Raw genomic sequence first — 17,404 nt, 5'->3', positions numbered from 1 at the left:
CAAAAAACTTTACCTGAATCCTGCGAGCATAACTGCCATCCAGTAAGGATTTACTGGAGCTTGCAGATTCTCCAACAGTGTGTGAGTATAGTAGGCTGAAAGACATAAAACAAATTAAGGGATAAGACAATGGCCGATAAATTGATTTACATCCCCAATGATGATACACAAAATTGCACCTTCTGTTGATTACAATAATTGGTTGAAACACTCAACTTAATGAACCAACCAATCAAATAAATTCCCAAAAGTTGTTAAGAAAATGAAAAAGAAAACATTATTTAAAAACTTTGGGATCTAGTGTAATAAAGAGCCCAATGTCCCCCCTTCTGATTTTATACTCTCATTTTAATTTAGGTTAGGGTTGGTATTGAAGGTTTTAGGCTTTTCACAGGGGTAAAGTATTACCCCAACGTATTTTTCTTCTAAGATTTAGTTGAGGGAGTGAGGGATGGATGCTAGTCTTCTAATGTTTTAAGAAACTTTCAAAATTTATGTTTAATTTTATCATACACGGAAACAAATTTGCAAATAATCAGTTACATCAAAATAATGGATATAGAATACACATGGATGTTATGACAGGGGAAAAATTATCTTCAATTTAGGTTGCTAACATTGAACTCATTTATTTGACAGTTCGTTCATCCAGTAGGTGTGGAGGGTATAGGGTAAAGGGGGTGGTTGGGGGTATCATTATTTTAGCCCGCTGCGAGTTTCACCTAATTAAGGAACATAGAAATATGGCGTAACATCCAAATAATAATATATCCATCATCAAAATATGGACCTGCTTACCTATAGCTGGAAAGCCACCCCACTCCAATCCAATGCCAAGCATCAAATTTAGAAGTAGAAATGGTTTCAAAAAAGATGATTCTGTAATCCTGCGCATTTTGGCCTAAACAATGGCAAAATTTGTATTTGTTTGGACTATGAGCCAAAGAAGGCTACATTCATAAATTACAAAGCTTACCAATCTTGCAATGGGACGAAGTGATATAGCAATTCATATACCTATTTTAAGGACGCCCAAGGGAAGTAAAGAGTGTTTTTCCCTCCTGAAACTATTTTTTAAGGTACCCCTAATTTTAAAAAAATACATTAGATCACGCCCCCCCAAACGTTTTAAAACCCTAATTTTAACCCCCCCTCTCTTTCCAAAAAATCTTTGAGATGTAGTATCACCTAGGGAAAGTCTCTGTTTATCAATCCTCAACATGTTATATCTCATTCTATCTATCTTTCCAACTATCTATCTAACTATCTATCCAACTATCTATCTATCCAACTATCTATCTTTCTGTCTGTCCAACTGTCTCACTATCTTTACCTGTAATCTTTGTGATGTAGTATCACCAAGGGAAAGTCTCTGTTTATCGATTCTCAACATGTTGTCTCTCATCCTATCAAGTTCTAACCTTGAAGTTAATTTTGTTCATGATTTTAATTGTTAGAGTTTATATATATTGTGCAGTGTTTGGGTCTAAAAGATCAACACTATATCTTAGATTCTCTACATAAATTTTTAACTAAATCAACTCTTCTCACTTCCTAAAGACTAGCGGATACGCCCCCTAGAGGCCTCCAGGAGCAATTGAGGTGTGTGTGTGGGTGGAGGGCAAGATCCATCGGTGCAGACAGACAGACAGACTCATGGACACCCTGTTACTTTTATTTAATAATAGGGTAGTTAAAAATACCCCCAACTAAAACTATTACCTGACTATTTCTTCATTCCCTCTGTAGAAATTCAAACAATCAAATGCCTCTATTTCTCTCTTTTGCCTAGAAAATAATTTAGTTAAAGCAGATACTTATTATTTCAAACAAAATCTTTTATCTAAACATAAAAAGGATAAAGAAGGGGTGTGCAAGCAGGGACGTCCATGCCTTTAATTGTAATGGGGATCAAATGAGAATTACCTTAATAGCCAGGGGGGAGATTCTTTCATAAGAAACATGATAACAATTCCAATAATGGGAAAAAGACAAGCAATATAGCAGACCAGCTTCTAGTGGATTATGGCTCAGAGGTTAAGAGGTTAGCGAGATCCTTTGGTACAAACAGACAGAGAAACATCCTGTTAATTTATTATAAGAATTACCTTAATAGCCAGGAGGGAGATTCTCTCATAAGAAACATAATAACTATTCCAATGATGGGAAAGACACAAGCAATATAGCAGACTAGTTTCCAGTGGAGTATGGCTCCCAGAAACATGGAGAGAGTGAAGCCAGAGCAGTACATTATCATCAAGAAACTTCCAGTAAAATCTGAATTGTAAAGATAGATAGATAGATAAATAGATAGATAGATAGATAGATCCAGTGGAGTATGGCTCCAAGAAACATGGAGAGAGTGAAGCCAGAGCAGTACATTATCATCAAAAAACTTCCAGTAAAATCTGAATTGTAAAAGAGTACTCTAATCTTTTTATATTTTATTTCATAACTGTTACTAAATCCTTATAATAAAGTAAAAGAATGTCTGTATGTTTGTACCAAAGCATCTCGTTTTCTGCTGAACTGATATGATACTTTACAATGTAGATTCTGATAGGTCCTGGGAAGGTTTAAGACTATTTTGGGGGAGGTTACCACCATCCTTACAAGAGAAATTTTTCTCCAAAAAATCTCCAAAGTTTTCTTTTTTTTCTTTTCAAAACTAAAATTTAAAATTAAGGCGAATCCAACTCCCCACTCCCCACACCTAGAGGCGTAGCCACCAGTTGTTAAATCAAAGTCACATATTACCTCTGATATCCGGATGTGAAGTTTCTCCAACAAATATTGGAGTGGCCACCATATTACTTCCAACAAAATAATACCTCGGATATCCGGATGTGAAGTTTCTCCAACAAATATTGGAGTGGCCACCATATTACTTCCAACAAAATGACCTAGAAATTTTTATAGTTTATTAACATTTAAAAAAAAATAGTTTTAAGAATATTAAATTAAACTGTAAAGATCTACCAGTCATATTGCATTTTGATAACTTTTTGTCGGACAAGTAAGTCAAAAGTCGCCACAAAAAAAAATCATCAACATGTAACTTTTGTTAGGGCTGAAAACGTGACAGAAAACTAGTTAGAAACCACCCCAAGGCTTAAATCCTTGTAGGGGAGAATCAGTTCTGTAGTTATCAAAATCTTAAGCATCAGAGACGAAGCCCAATCTGTACCACTTTTGATTCCTGTGACGTCATATAAATGAGGGAGATGAGAGGAGATGGAGAATTCCTCATTTTCATTACGTCACAAGAATAAAAAGTTATATAGATTGGGCTTTGTCGCGTCAGACAAAAAAAACCTTACTATACTTTGTATAATAGAATAACCTGTAAGTAATCTTCCAATGATGATAACTGGGAAGCTGTTGAAATAACCAATCATAAGGAATCCAATCACTGTGCCAATACAATCAATAATTATACTTTTCTTTCTGAAAAAATATTATAATTAATGCGCATACTTAACTTTCTGGATAGATTATGATTTGAAATATCATGAAATTGAGATATAAATTATGCCTTTTTTCAAACTTGCTTCAATTAGATTATATATTAGCTATAATTCAATATTGAACAAAGAATTTTAACATTAATTCTTTAAAAAAGCAATAAAATCTCTATTGAATATAAACATCATTTACAAAATTTATGTCTGAAATAGACACAAAAATGCAAAATACTTAGTTTTGTCTTTTTTGCTTATAAACCTTAAGATTTTCATTTTAATGCTTGTGGAAAATTGTCTGATATACGATACTATAAATTTTTTTTCATATGTATGTGAACCGGTTCTAATCCAGCGTATATCAAACGGTTTCAATGCTATACTGGAAAAGCTAAACTTTGTAAACTTGTACCTTCCAATCTTATCTGAGACATATCCACCCCACAAGGAACCAGTAATGGAGCCAATTGCCAACACACTTGCTAAAAACAATTAGGTTCATTTTGGCAGGGAGGGAGGGGACATTGGGATGATTTTTTTTACTAATTTCCAAAGTTTTATAATAACGTTTTCTTATTTGTTGGCTTAATAACTTTGGGGACTTTTATTGAATTTTGATTGGTTTGTTAATTAAGTTGAGCGTCAAACCGTTTCAACCACTTACAGAAGGGATAATTCTGTGTATCATCATTGGGAATGTACATCAATTTATTGGCGAGCCATTATCTTATCCTTTTAGGCCCCTGTCATGTTAGACACATAAATTTTCATTGGTCTTTTAACACCAATCAAACTTAATAATTTTTTTTAAGTTAACATAATTGTATGATATATTGCTCTAAAGGAAAAGTACAATTTTTAAAGAAATTGTTATTTAATTAATAAAAAAGTAGTTTTTTAAAGTTCCATATCTATACAAAGACATTTACTAAAAAAAATTTAAAAATATTTTGTAGCATAACTGATAGACCGACGGTTTAAGTAAATTATAACTAGATGCTCATTGTTACAGGAAATCTGCACAAAAAAATTCAGCAATTTATCTTAATTAGCAATTAAGAAAATAAAATTTCTTGGACGAAGCCCAATCTGTCCTACTTTTGATTCCTGTGACGTCATAAAAAATGAGGGAGATGAGAGGAGAAGTGGGAAAGAAAACCCATAAAAAGAGATGGATAATAACTCATCACAGGAATCAAAAGTAGGTTAGATTGGGCTTCGTCATTTCTAACATACTTACATATACATCACAGACTGACTGACAAAGTGAATTATAAAGTAGCTTTGCTACTAAAAAAAACATTATCCTACCAAACCAGGAAGTTTCATCAACAGTGAATTGAATGCCACCTTCACCCTAAGCAGAGACAAAGGAATGATATTCTGACAAACAATTCTCAAGGAAAATTTCCCCACAACCCTCTTCCCCTTTTCCTCCCCTTCTTACCCACCCCTCTTCAGTTCCATGAAAACAAAAAAATATACTTAAAAGGACTCTCCACAGAAAAATCAACTTTGGATTTTTGAAAATCTAACCTGAAATTATTATTCTCTGTTCAATTTTAGGCATTTTTTGTTTTTGTGGCATCGCGATCGAAGCCCTTTGAAATTTTTTACCTCCTTTAAGTGAATCCTCCCGCCATTTAATTTGTGCTGCTTCAGTGATTTTAGCTTCTATTTTTGCCGCCGTTGCCGCATTCATCGCCCTTCTCCGCCGCTACTCCGCTATTCATTGCTGTACGTCGCTTTTTAATACATGCTCCCCTCTCCCTTGTTCAGAAATTAAATGGAGGCTGGGGGTGTTGTGTATAGCAACGTACGCAATGTATAGCGGAGTAGCGGCGGAGAAGGGCGATGAATGCGGCAACTGCGGCAAAAGATGGTTATATTTGGTGGAGGCGAACACAAAATGGAGGCGGCAGGATTGTCCAGTCAAGGAAGAGGATAAATCGTAGAGCGGCCGGTTGCAATGGAGCAAATGTTCTTTAGCGGCAAACATATATTGAGTGGAGGAAAGTGTAGTATATATTGTTATAGTGGCAGTACAAATAGGCGGCGGACAAAATTTTCAAAGGGCTTCGATCGCGATGCCACAAAAACAAAAAATGCCTAAAATTGAACAGAGAATAATAGTTTCAGGTTAGATTTTCAAAAATCCAAAGTTGATTTTTCTGTGGAGAGTCCTTTTAAGGTTTCGTGATTTTTTTGTAGAATTGATTGTTACAGTAGCTACCCCTGACCCTACGTTAATCATAATATTAAATTAGTGCTTTCACACAAAGTGCATGTTGAGCACTTAAAACCCCCCCTCCATCAACTTTACTTTTAAAGTAAATTGAAATTAAAAAGTGGGTGTCTTATACTAAAGTAACAGGATGTCTGTTTGTGTGTCTGTGTGTTTGTTTGTACCGAAGGATCTCGCTAACCGCTGAACCGATCAGGTTATCCTAAACAAGGTAGCTTCTCATAGGTCTCGGAAAGGTCTATAACTATTTTGAGGGAGGGTACCACCACCCTCCAAAGAGAAATAAAAAAATCTAAATTGTTTTTACGTTTCTCGATTTTACAAAGAGATTCCAACGCAACATAAACGTCAACCTAACACAGACATATTTTAAACACAAAAAAAACATTTAAAGTGCCACTAGAGGCCTCTATAGGCGTAGCAGCAGGTCTTATAATATACAGTAGTAAGTATTTTTGTCTGAAGCTTAAGGTATCGAAAATTGCTGGTTCAAATAGGTTGTGCTTTTCAGGTAAAAACTACACACTCATTATTTTTAATCTATTCCAGAATAAAAATGGTTCAGGAGTTGTCCTTATAATAAAGTAACAGGATGTCTGTTTGTCTGTACCGAACGATCACGATAACTGCTGAACCTTTATGGTTCTCCTTTATAGGTTAGCTTCTAGGTTAGGTCCCCGGAAGGTTTTTTTTGGGTAGGGTAACAAGAGAAATCGCCCGTAGAAAAAATGACACCCTACCCAAAATTTTTTTTTTATTTATATTAAAACTAAAACTGGAATTCAACTCCCCCCTCTTCAAGTGCCCCTAGAGGCCTATAGGGGCTTAGCCGCTAGTTATGTATTAGAGAATCTGCGAAGGTGATTAAAGTCCCTCCACAGATTATGACATCATAATAAAATAACCAATGAGAGGCCAGCATAAATTTTACCATTGGCAAATTACAGTGTATACTGGTCTCTCTTTGGCTAATCTATCGTATGACGTCAAAATCTGTGAAGGGACTTTAATCATCTTCAGAATCTACAATAGCAAGAAAAACTTACACTTTGTAACTGTGGAATGCTGTAAGACGACAAGGACACAGCAAATCCATTGGTAAACTAAAATTGATTCAATATTTTTAATGTCTTAATCTATAGTACAAAGTAGAATGATGTCTGTCTGTCAGGATGAAGCTTAACCACTGGACCGATTGAGCTTTGCTTTGCAGGGAGTATACCTACTGGTCATACGATAGTTTTAGGCTTTTATTTTTTTAGGACAAAGGAAGGGGGAGGCTAAAGAGGTTGAACACCAACTCTTGAATCAAAACATAAAACAGCCACTCTTGGTATTTTTAGTCAGGGATCTAAAGGGATAAGACAATGGCCGTTAAATTGATGTACATTCCAAATAATGACATACAAAATTACTCCTTCTGTAGATAACAACGTAAAAAACGTTTGTACACTCAACTTAAGAGACGAACCAATCAAAATCTAGTAAAGTAAGTCCCCAAAGTTGTTAAACCAACGAAAAAGAAAATGTTATTATAAAACTTTGGGGACAAGTGTAATGAACAGTCCAATGTCCCCTCCCTCCCTGATGGTAGTGTCATTCGTTATACTTGTGAAGATTTTTAAAAAAGAAAATGAAATAAATATTTATTTTATTTAACTACAAAAAGAAAGATTAATAATTTTTACCTGACATAAATTTGTCGCGAAAGCAGCTAAAACCTAAAAAAAAACATGCTAATATCTTATAAGGTTTAAACATAAATGGAACTATCCACGAACGAGAGCAAGTGATTCTAAGCACCTTCCAACATTGATCCATAGTATTTTTTATAGTGAATATACTAGGTCTATGTTTAATATTTGGATTATCGACTAAAAAGTTAGGTTTCACCCATAGGCGTCCATTTTACTCCCCCCATTTAAAATTTACCCCTACCCTGGGGGTGCCGTAGGCACCCCCAACCATTTAGTAAGGGGTATTTACCCCCCCAAACAATTTTGGGGGGGTAAATACCCCCTCCAAAATAAAAAATCTCTAATAAAAATTTTTTTTGCGCGCTTCGTGCGCATTTTTAATACTGTATATTTAATAAAATTTAAATTACCCCCCCCAAAAATTTTACCCCGGGGGTAAATTTTGGGGGGGGTAAACTAAATTTACCCCTGCCAACAGGTTTCAGGGGGGGTAATTACCCCCCCCAAGCAAATTTTACCCCCGGGGTAAAAATTTTGGGGGGGGGGGTAAAAAAAATTTGCGGCGCGCCCCAAAAACGATTTACCCCCCCCCCTTAAAACAATTTTACCCTCCCCAAAATAAAAAGCTTGGACGCCCCTGGTTTCACCATGATTTTAAATAAAAAAAAAATTTGAAATCACATGTTTTGATGAGTTTAAATTGTTTTTAAAAAGCTTTGACACAAAAGTATATTATTTTGATTAGAAATGTATTTTAAGAAAAAAGGGTTGGTAACTTGTAATATTGTAAACAGTTTAATTAAAGTACTTTTGCAATTTATAGCATTTAATGCTTTTTTGCAGTGTTATTTTATTTTGTCCTTTGAACTCAACAAAGCATTTGACGATACTGCATCAAAAACTATTTACATTTCAAAGTTTTTTTTATATAAAACTATGGTAAAACCCAACTTTTTAGTTGATAAACGAAATATTAAACATAAACCTAGTATATTTACTTTAAAAGAAGGGTTACAAATTGCTCAATCGTTGCACATTTTTCCAAAGGCGGCGGTTTCCATATAAGTGCGTGATAATCACAGAACGCCCCCCCCCCCCCATTATTTAAAAATTTATTGAAAATAAGGGGAGGGGTTTAGTTTTTTCCTATTATTGTATTTTACTTTAGACCAGGTTAGGTTAGGTTATATTGGATAGACAATAGCCCCACAAGGGTTGAACACAAAGAAAAAAAATACCCCCGTTATTTCAAATTTATTTTAAAATTAGGGGGGGGGGGGTGTTATTTGCTCCCTAGGCATTCTAAGGTGAAGTGCCCTTTTAGCTAGGAAATCAAACAGTCATTTTAGGCTTCAATTTTTAAAGTAGCTATGCTACAAAAATAAATAATTATCTAACCTGTGCTATCTTTCTATCTTTCGACATACTAAGTTAAAAAACAAAGTAAATACTTTTAATATGTCTGCAGAGGTGAATACCTCCCAATGTCAACACAGTGATTGAATTATAGTTTAGCTTGTTGGATCTTAAATAATCTAGATTTCCAGTATGGCTTCGAAACCTATTAATATCCGCTGGATTAGAACTGGATCTTAGCATGATGAAAAACCATGTATTTCATCGTATTACATAAAATTTTCCAAAAATATTAAAATAAAAGTCATAAATTAATACCAGTTATGTTAACCACTTGGAGCTAACAAAACTGTTTCCAATCTTAATATCCGCGGAAAGCTGTCTATAATACGGTGCGCTAAAAAACTATTCTTTATTCTGAGAGGCGAAACATCTCTATAGGTATATTCATTACATACTGACGTAATAACATTTTTAGAGACTTAGTTCATGAGAAGGGAAAGGATAACAACAACAACTATTTTTCCTCCAGATCTTATGCCAGTCAATGCAATTATGTATAATTATGAAAATTAAATACTGTATTCAATAAATTATTGTATATAATGGCCTGTAATAATAGTTATCAATAAAGAAAAATTTTTTTAAAACAGAATAAAATGAAAAATTGTATTGTTTATGATATAATAGCATGCTATGATAGCTGTCAATATTTATAAATATATATTAAATAATGAAGTCGGCAGCCGTTCCTTCAATGCTCAATAATTGCGACTGCGGGTGGCTGTTGCTTATCCCCAAAGTTTTACAATAACGTTGTCTTATTCCTTGGCTTAACAACTTTCAATTGGTTGATTCATTAAGTTGAGTGTCCAAACGTTTCATCCAGTAAATGTGATCTAGAGAAGGTTGAAATTATGTATCATCAATGGGGATATACAATACATCAATTTATCGGCCATTGTCTTGAGATGCAAAATATCCTTCTTATGATTTCTATTTTATTTCATTATAAAAAACTTTAACATTTTTTTTATTTCTGACAACTTTAAAATTCGCCAATATGAAAGAATAGTTTCTTGTTTTATTTGACCTATTGTAATCAATTTTAGTTTTTTTTTATTTAAAATGATTGATACGTGTAAACGATTTTATTACATGAAATTTACTTAAATTTACTTAAAATAACTACGCTCTAGAGGCCGCAAGGGAATTTTTAGGTTTATCCCCAAAGTTTTATAATAACGATTTCGATCTTTTTCATTGGCTTAACAATTTTGGAGACTTTTATTGAATTTTATTGGTTGGTTCATTAAGTTGACGGTCTAAACGTTTCAATTGTAATCTACGGGGTAATTTTGTGTATCAACATTGGGGATGTACTTTCAATTTTTGGCCATTTTCTTATTCATTCAGATCTCTTAAATTTAAGTTTAACAAGGGCACAGATAGACAGACATCCTGTTACTTTTACGTAAGGATTAGCAGGTATTGGTTAGGCTGAGCTGAGTTTGTAGCTTATAATTGATGGCTTGTAAGCTTGTAAGGGTGCCGAGCACTTATAATAAAACGTAGAAATAAGTAAACAAAATCTTGATATATCTTTAATTAAGAACAACAAACATTTCTAGCATTTATTAAAAAAATAAAAGCTTACTTAAGATCTCAAAAACGGAAATTTTACTAAACTAAGAGAATGTTTTTAAATGGACAACTGAACAAGATGATGAATGGGATAAAAAGGATAAGACAATGGCCGATAAATTGATGAACATCCCCAATGATGATTTACAAAAATATCCCTTCTGTAGATTGCAATTAGAAGATGAAACGTTTGGACACTTAACCTTATGAACAATCCAATTAGATTTTTAAAAAAGTCGCCAAAGTTGTTAAGCCAACGAATAAGAAGACGTTATTATAAAACTTCGGACACTATTGGACTAAACAGCCCAATGCCTCCCTCTCCCTCCCTGAATCTAAGGCAAAAAAACTGGGAATAGTCCCTTTCGTGGCAACGCTCCTTAAGGGGCGATTCGTCGTATTTTTGAAATGGCTTTATATAGGTTAGGTTAGGTTTTATTGAATTAAGTGATTGCCCCACAGGGTTAGGCAATTTGTCCCGCAGGGTTAGAGCCCCCCGCAGGGGTTAGAAATAGGAGAAAACCTTCTGTGAAAAATTTAATGACATTAAAAATAATTTTGAAAGTAACCTTCCAAAAAGCTTCAACCTTTTACAGACAATAAAAAATAAGTACGGGAGTATGATAAAGAATAATAAAAAATAAATAAAATAGAATAGGTAATTGATTCAAAAGACTAGATTATACGAGTAGTTACTAGTTTCAAAAAGTACTTTATTTTTAGTAAACTAGCACATTTATATGCAATTGATATTAAAACAGGGCTCGAAAGCAGGAAGGGAGGGGATAATTGGCTGTTTTTTTTTACACCAGTCCCCAAAGTCTTTTCTTATCGTTGGCCTAACAACTTTTGGGACTTTTTTAATATTTTGATTGGTTGGTTCATTAAGTTGAGTGTTTAAACGTTTCAACCATTTATTGAAATCTATAAAAGAGGTAATCATTGAGGGTGTACGTCGGTTATTCAGCTATTGTCTTATCCCTTTAGATTCTTGGCTTGAAAGTCACTCTTTTGTGTGGCTCAGCTGCAGATTATTCAACAAACAAGGATCACAACATTCATAAAAGCGAAGCTCTGAAACGGTATGACAGACGAACATTATTTCTTGTAGAGTGTCAGAACTGAATATACAAAATATAAAATATATGATTTGACAAAATTATACGTAAATTTGTTGCAAAACTTTTTAAATACAGAATTCTGTTTAAGGACATACGACATCTTTAGGACTTGATTATAGAGATGCTTTGCTTATAATATTGTACCTTATTGTAATAGGAATTAGTGCTCCAAAAATCAGATAAATCGGATGATTATATCACATAAATATTTGGTGATTAAAATCAACATGTTTAAAATGGACGTACGGACATTCTGGCAATGATTATAGAGTTGCTACACTCTCTGAATCGTTCCTAACTACTACCGGAATCATCATGCAAAGTTTGAAATCGATAGGAAAATTTTAACATGCCTAAATTATCGAAAAAAGCTATCCGTCACGGACGGACGGACCAACGGACGGACCGACCTTAATTATAGACAAGCTTTGCTTTTAAAATCGTCTATTATATGTCATAATACAAGACAGTCTGACCTACTGCATTTTCAAATATAAATTTAGATTTAAATAGTTAACAAACAAAAAACAAGAATGACAACATCCATCTATCGTAAAATTAACTTATTGCAGGATTTTTAATTTCATGATATACTTTCATTTGTAGGCTTGATTATTGTGATGCTTCGCTTATAACAATTCTTTGTCGATAAGGACGGACTAACTTCTCCTCTCGTCATTTTTATGACGTCACAGGAATCAAAAGTGGTACAAAAGTGCTACGGATTGGGCTTCATCCTATACAAGCTCTGTTTTATTGTGTATATCTATAATAAGTCGTCTTAAATTAAATTATCTGGAAATAATTTAGTTAGTTCTACGGCACCCCCAAAATTTTTTTTATTTTACCCCCACCATTTAAAATTTTTGCGTGCATTTTTACTACTGAATATTTAATAGTATTTCATTATTAGTTAGTTACCTTTTTTACATTATTAAATTACCCCCCCCCCAGAAATTTTATCCCTGGGGTTTAAAATTTACCCCTGCCAACAATTTTGAGGGGGGGTTAAAAAATTTGCCATTTTACCACCCCCTTAAAAATTTTACCCTTCAACCCCAAATAAAAAAGCTTGGATGCCCCTGCTCTAGGGGCCTTGCCATAAGAGGTAATTTTAAAAAAAATTAGATACCTCTGGACCTGGAGCTGCCATCACTAATTTCAAAGTAATTTTTTTTAAATTGAGGGGATTTTTTTTGGGGGGGGGGGGGGGTTTGGGTCCCACCCCAGAAGAAAATAGCGTAAAACCACCACAGAACCAGTAGGTATATTCCCTGAAGAGTAGAATCTGATCGGTTCAGTGGTTACCGAGATTTCAAGGGACAGGCAGACGGACGGACAGACAGACATCAAGCTACTTTGTAATATAGATATCTATAAGTCGTCTTACATTGAATTCTCTAGAAATAATTTAGTTCTGATGAATATTCTATATTTAAACATGTTAGAATTGTCTTATCGATTTCAAACTTTGCATGCTAATTCCTATAACTGTTAGGTACGACTTAGAAAGCGCATCAGCTCTATAATCGTTACCAGAAAGTTCGTACGTTCATTTAAAACAAGCTGATTTTTTTACCTTTTTTGACAACAAATTTATGTTTGTTAAAATAATCCCCTTCATTTGATTTTTTAGATACTGATACCTATTACAACAAGGTACAATACTTTAGGCGAAGCAGTTTTTTAATCAAATCCTTAAAACTTCAGTATGTCTAAAACATTATTATGTATTTAATCAGTTTTGCAACAAATTTACTTTCAATTTTTTATATACTTATGTGCATTGATATTCAGTTCTGACACTCTACAGGTGTTAATGTTCGTTTGTCTTACCATTTAAGAGCTTCGCTTTTATGGATGTTGCCATCCTTGTTTGATCGATTTTCTCAATAGACGACATGCACCTGACATTTAGATTCAGATGATAACTCTAAATGTTAGTTGTTAACTCTAATAGAGTTGAGAGTTGAATCAACAATTTCCCAGCCTCCACTCTAGTCTCACGGTAACCTCACTGAGTAAGTGGGTGTTGCAACAAAACACCAAATATTCTGAATTTTTAGTAGCGAAGTCAGTTCGCAACGCGACACCATGGAATCTGTCCCGATTTTGTATAACTTTTGCGGAACATGTTCCAGTTACGTCATATTTTTCTTTCCCGAAAAAGGGAAGGGGGAAAGAAAAAAAAGGGAAGGGGGGAAGAAAAAAGAGATGGGAGAAAAGGGGGTTTTCCCCATCTCTTTTGAAGAGATTTTCTTCCCCCCTTCCCTTTTTCGGGAAAGAAAAATATGACGTAACTGGAACATGTTCCGCAAAAGTTATACAAAATCGGGACAGTTTCCATGGTGTCCACAACGCCACGGGGGAAATGTGATTTTATCGGCTGCTATTGAAGATAGACAGCTGAATTTTTTAGTGCAGATTCCTATAACATATGCGCACCTAATCTATACAGTGTTTTGTTCGTCTGTCTGTCGGTCGTGATTTTCCTGGAGTTTTTGTATATTCTCTCTCTTTTTTTCATTGTAATGAGAATTGAATAACTTCTCTATGAATCACGCTTTTGCTACTATGTATCTACTGCTATGATATTTATTCTTACTGTACTTAACCTAAACTAATAGTTTAATCATAATCATATAATCAGCAGCGTCCCTAGCATCTAGGAAAGTTGTATTCAAAGAGGAGGGGTGGCAGAGAAGGGCTCTAATGTCATATCAATGCAAAAAAATAAAATTGCCTGAATTATAGGGTTGGGTCGGATATCCGGTCATTTTCAATATTCGGCCAGATACCGAATATTGAAACTATACGGATACCGGATATCCGGCTGTTTTTTAATGCCGAATATCCGGTTATCCGGCCGGATGTCCGATAATTTGCCGGATATTGAATATTGGCCAGATATCCGGCATTATAAATCAGCCGTATATCCGGTGTCCGGACACAAAAGTATCCGGTCCAATTTTAATGGACAAATAAAAAACTTGGTATCTTATGTGATAAAAACAAAATAAAGCGAGTTAATTATTTTGCTAATTTTCAATAAAATTATCGATAATGTATAAACTTCTAAAGGATTATTTCGCTCTCGCTCTTACAACCTCTTACAATTTTAAACCAACTTTCTCTCTCTCTCTTTCTATTTCTCTCTCTTCCTCTCTCTCTCTCTATCTCTCTCTCTCTCTCTCTCTCTCTCTCTCTATCTCTCTCTCTCTCTCTCTCTCTCTCTCTCTCTCTCTTCCTCTCTCTCTCTCTCTCTGTCTCTCTCTGTCTCTCTCTGTCTCTCTCTGTCTCTTTCTCTCTCTTTTTCTAGTGCTCTTTTACGAGGTGTCAAAGTTTGTTCGTGTCTGTTTGTGTTAGTTTTTTTTGTCTGTAGCTTAAGATTCCGATAACTACTGAATTGATTGCAATCTTCATAATATGGAAGCTTTAGGGAAGACCTTGGTTGATTTAAGGCAAGTCTTGAAATAGTTTTAGGCTATTATTCTCCCCTTTTCTACATTTCAAATCAAAGCTCCTAGAGGCTAGGGGCAAATCCGCCAGTATATTTATAAAAAATGACTTTTAATAATTTTCATTACATACATTTTTAGAGTTGTACAATAAGAATTATTTCTGAAATCAGGCTTTAAATTAAACTCAAAATATTGTGTAGCTATGTAACCAGTAGAATGGTTTTTGTGGTATAGAACTTTTTTTTTGTATTCTATTAACTTATCAAAGGAAATTGATTTTAGGAATTTTAGAAAAAGAAAGATAATAAAAGATTTGAACACTCTAAAAATATTCTATTGTAAGCTGTATATTTGTATTCATTTGTGTGTGTATGTGTGTGTGTGTGTGGGTGTAGGTGTTTGTGTGTGTGTGTGTGTGTGGGTGTAAGTGTCTGTGTGTGGTTGTGTTTGTGTGTGTGTGTGTATGTAGGTGTGTGTGTATGTGTGTGGTTGTGTCTGAACTTCCCCCTCCCCAAGGAAGTGGAAATTTTTAAAAAGGGAATCAAAACCAGTTGATATCCCAACTTGTTGCTCGAAGCTCACCTTAATTATTTATTTTTTCATTCATACTTTTTAACAGCTGTTGGTAAAAAAACATATTTTTTTTACCTTTTAAAATACAATGTTAAAAGTAACTAAATTTAATGAAAAGTGCCCTAAAATGATTTTAAAATGTGTAATATGCCTACCCCACATTCATAGTGTATTTTTTATAATTTGAAATATTGTTCTATTTTTAATAGGAGTAAATGATTTAGTGTTTGTATTAAATACCAGTTAAGAGTGTTATATTTCATGTTTATAGATGTAATATTTATAAAAAAAATCAAGGATGACAACATCAATAAAAGCGAAGCTAATAAACGGTAGGACAAACGAACATTAACACTTGTAGAGTGTCAGAACCGAATATACAAAATATAAGTTTAACAAAATTATACGTAAATTTGTTGCAATTCTTAAATACATATAACTGTTTTAGGACATACTGACATTTTTAAGACTTGATTATAGAGATGCTTATAATATTGTATCTTATTGTAATAGGAATCAGTACTATTTAACATGTTTAAATGGACGTACGGACATTCTGGTAACGATTATAGAGTTGCTACGCTTTTTAAATCGTACCTAACTACTACAGGCATCATCATGCAAAATTTGAAATCGAAATGATAATTCTAACATGCCCAAATTAACAAAAAAAAAGCTGTACGTTACGTACGGACGGATGGACGGACCAACCCTAATTATAGAAAAGCTTTGCTTTTAAAAATACGTCTTTCCATATGTTTATAATACGCAGTGATCTTAAGGGCTAAGACAATGGATGATAAATATATGTACATTAGCACATTGTGCTAGTTTGAACCAACCAATCAAGAACCCAAAGTACTCAGTTAGCGTACGAGTAAGCATCATTTAACAACTTTCGTTACAAAAATAATTTTTAGTCCAATGACCTTCCCCTCCCAAAACAAATGCTTTGATGAAGTCAAGCTGCATTTAAAAAAAATAATTTAATTGATTTTAATGGATCATTGAAGGAGAAAAAGTTTACAAAAACAAAAGTAATTGTTGTAAAATATGGAAAAATATTTAGTGATGTGCTGCTCTTTATTTATTTAACTCTCCTACAATTCATCCTTACAAAAACTTTTGGGTATAGTCCCATTCATGGCAACACCCCTTAAGGGGCGTTTCTTTGTATTTCCATAGTAGCCTTTCTCCTACTTCTAGCCCCTGCGTGGGGATCTAACCCTGCGGGGCCAATTGCCAAACCCTGTGGGCCAATAACCTAACCCAAAATAACCTAAAATAAGCTATCAAAGGCCGTTTTCAAAATATGACAAATCACCCCTTAAAGTTGTTTAGCCCCAGAAGATGTTTTGTATCTTTATCATTAAATTTTTTTAAAATCAATAAAATAATTCTAACATCCTAAATTTAATCTATAACGGAGCAAAACAAATTCAATACAGAATTTATAAATAAAATTGAATGAAAACTAAAAAGGAAATAACGACAACATCCATTGAAGCGAAGCACTGAAATTGTACATTTTTAGGGCTTGATTATAGAGTTGCTTCGCTTATAACTTTATACTTTGTTGTCCCGGGAATCAATATACCAAAAATCAGATCAATCAGATGATTAGATCACATAAAAATTTATTGTTAAAAAAGTAAAAAAATCGACATGTTTAAAATGGACGTACGGACATTCTGGTAATGATTATAGAGTTGCTACGCTTTCTAAATCGTACCTAAATACCAACCTAAGTTTGAAATCGATAGGACAATTCTAACATGCCTAAATTAACGAAAAAAGCTACGAACTGACTGACGTACGGGCGAACCGACCCTAATTATAGAAAAGC

The 17,404-nt window shown here is 34.0% G+C and overlaps 1 protein-coding gene across 1 annotated transcript; it reads right to left on the bottom strand.

Moving 5' to 3' along the window:
* On the bottom strand, positions 1 to 8,904 carry LOC145327650 (solute carrier family 2, facilitated glucose transporter member 8-like). The gene is made up of 12 exons (XM_080171186.1): positions 8,802 to 8,904; positions 7,395 to 7,427; positions 6,753 to 6,809; positions 4,773 to 4,818; positions 3,874 to 3,943; positions 3,344 to 3,447; positions 2,832 to 2,903; positions 2,109 to 2,277; positions 1,723 to 1,788; positions 1,334 to 1,421; positions 799 to 901; positions 1 to 95 (listed from the first exon to the last, which is right to left on the bottom strand). The coding sequence occupies exons 1-12, from the start codon at positions 8,826 to 8,828 to the stop codon at positions 10 to 12; spliced, it is 921 nt and encodes a 306-aa protein (XP_080027312.1). The 5' UTR covers positions 8,829 to 8,904; the 3' UTR covers positions 1 to 9.
* Between the last annotated feature and the right edge of the window lie 8,500 nt (positions 8,905 to 17,404).

This window comes from Acartia tonsa, chromosome 9, assembly GCF_053477335.1.
Source record: "Acartia tonsa isolate MP-2025a chromosome 9, ASM5347733v1, whole genome shotgun sequence".
Lineage (NCBI taxonomy): Eukaryota > Metazoa > Arthropoda > Copepoda > Calanoida > Acartiidae > Acartia > Acartia tonsa.
This window is presented reverse-complemented; position numbering and strand designations above follow the sequence as displayed.

Excerpts from the sequence above, each read along its gene's own strand:
- LOC145327650 (XM_080171186.1), bottom strand. The coding sequence starts at position 8,828 with ATGTCGAAAGATAGAAAGATAGCACAG. Across the intron at positions 7,428-8,801 it reads AAGATAGAAAGATAGCACAG|GTTTTAGCTGCTTTCGCGAC; the intron begins GTTAGATAATTA and ends GTTTTTTTTTAG. Across the intron at positions 3,448-3,873 it reads GTCTCAGATAAGATTGGAAG|AAAGAAAAGTATAATTATTG; the intron begins GTACAAGTTTAC and ends ATATTTTTTCAG.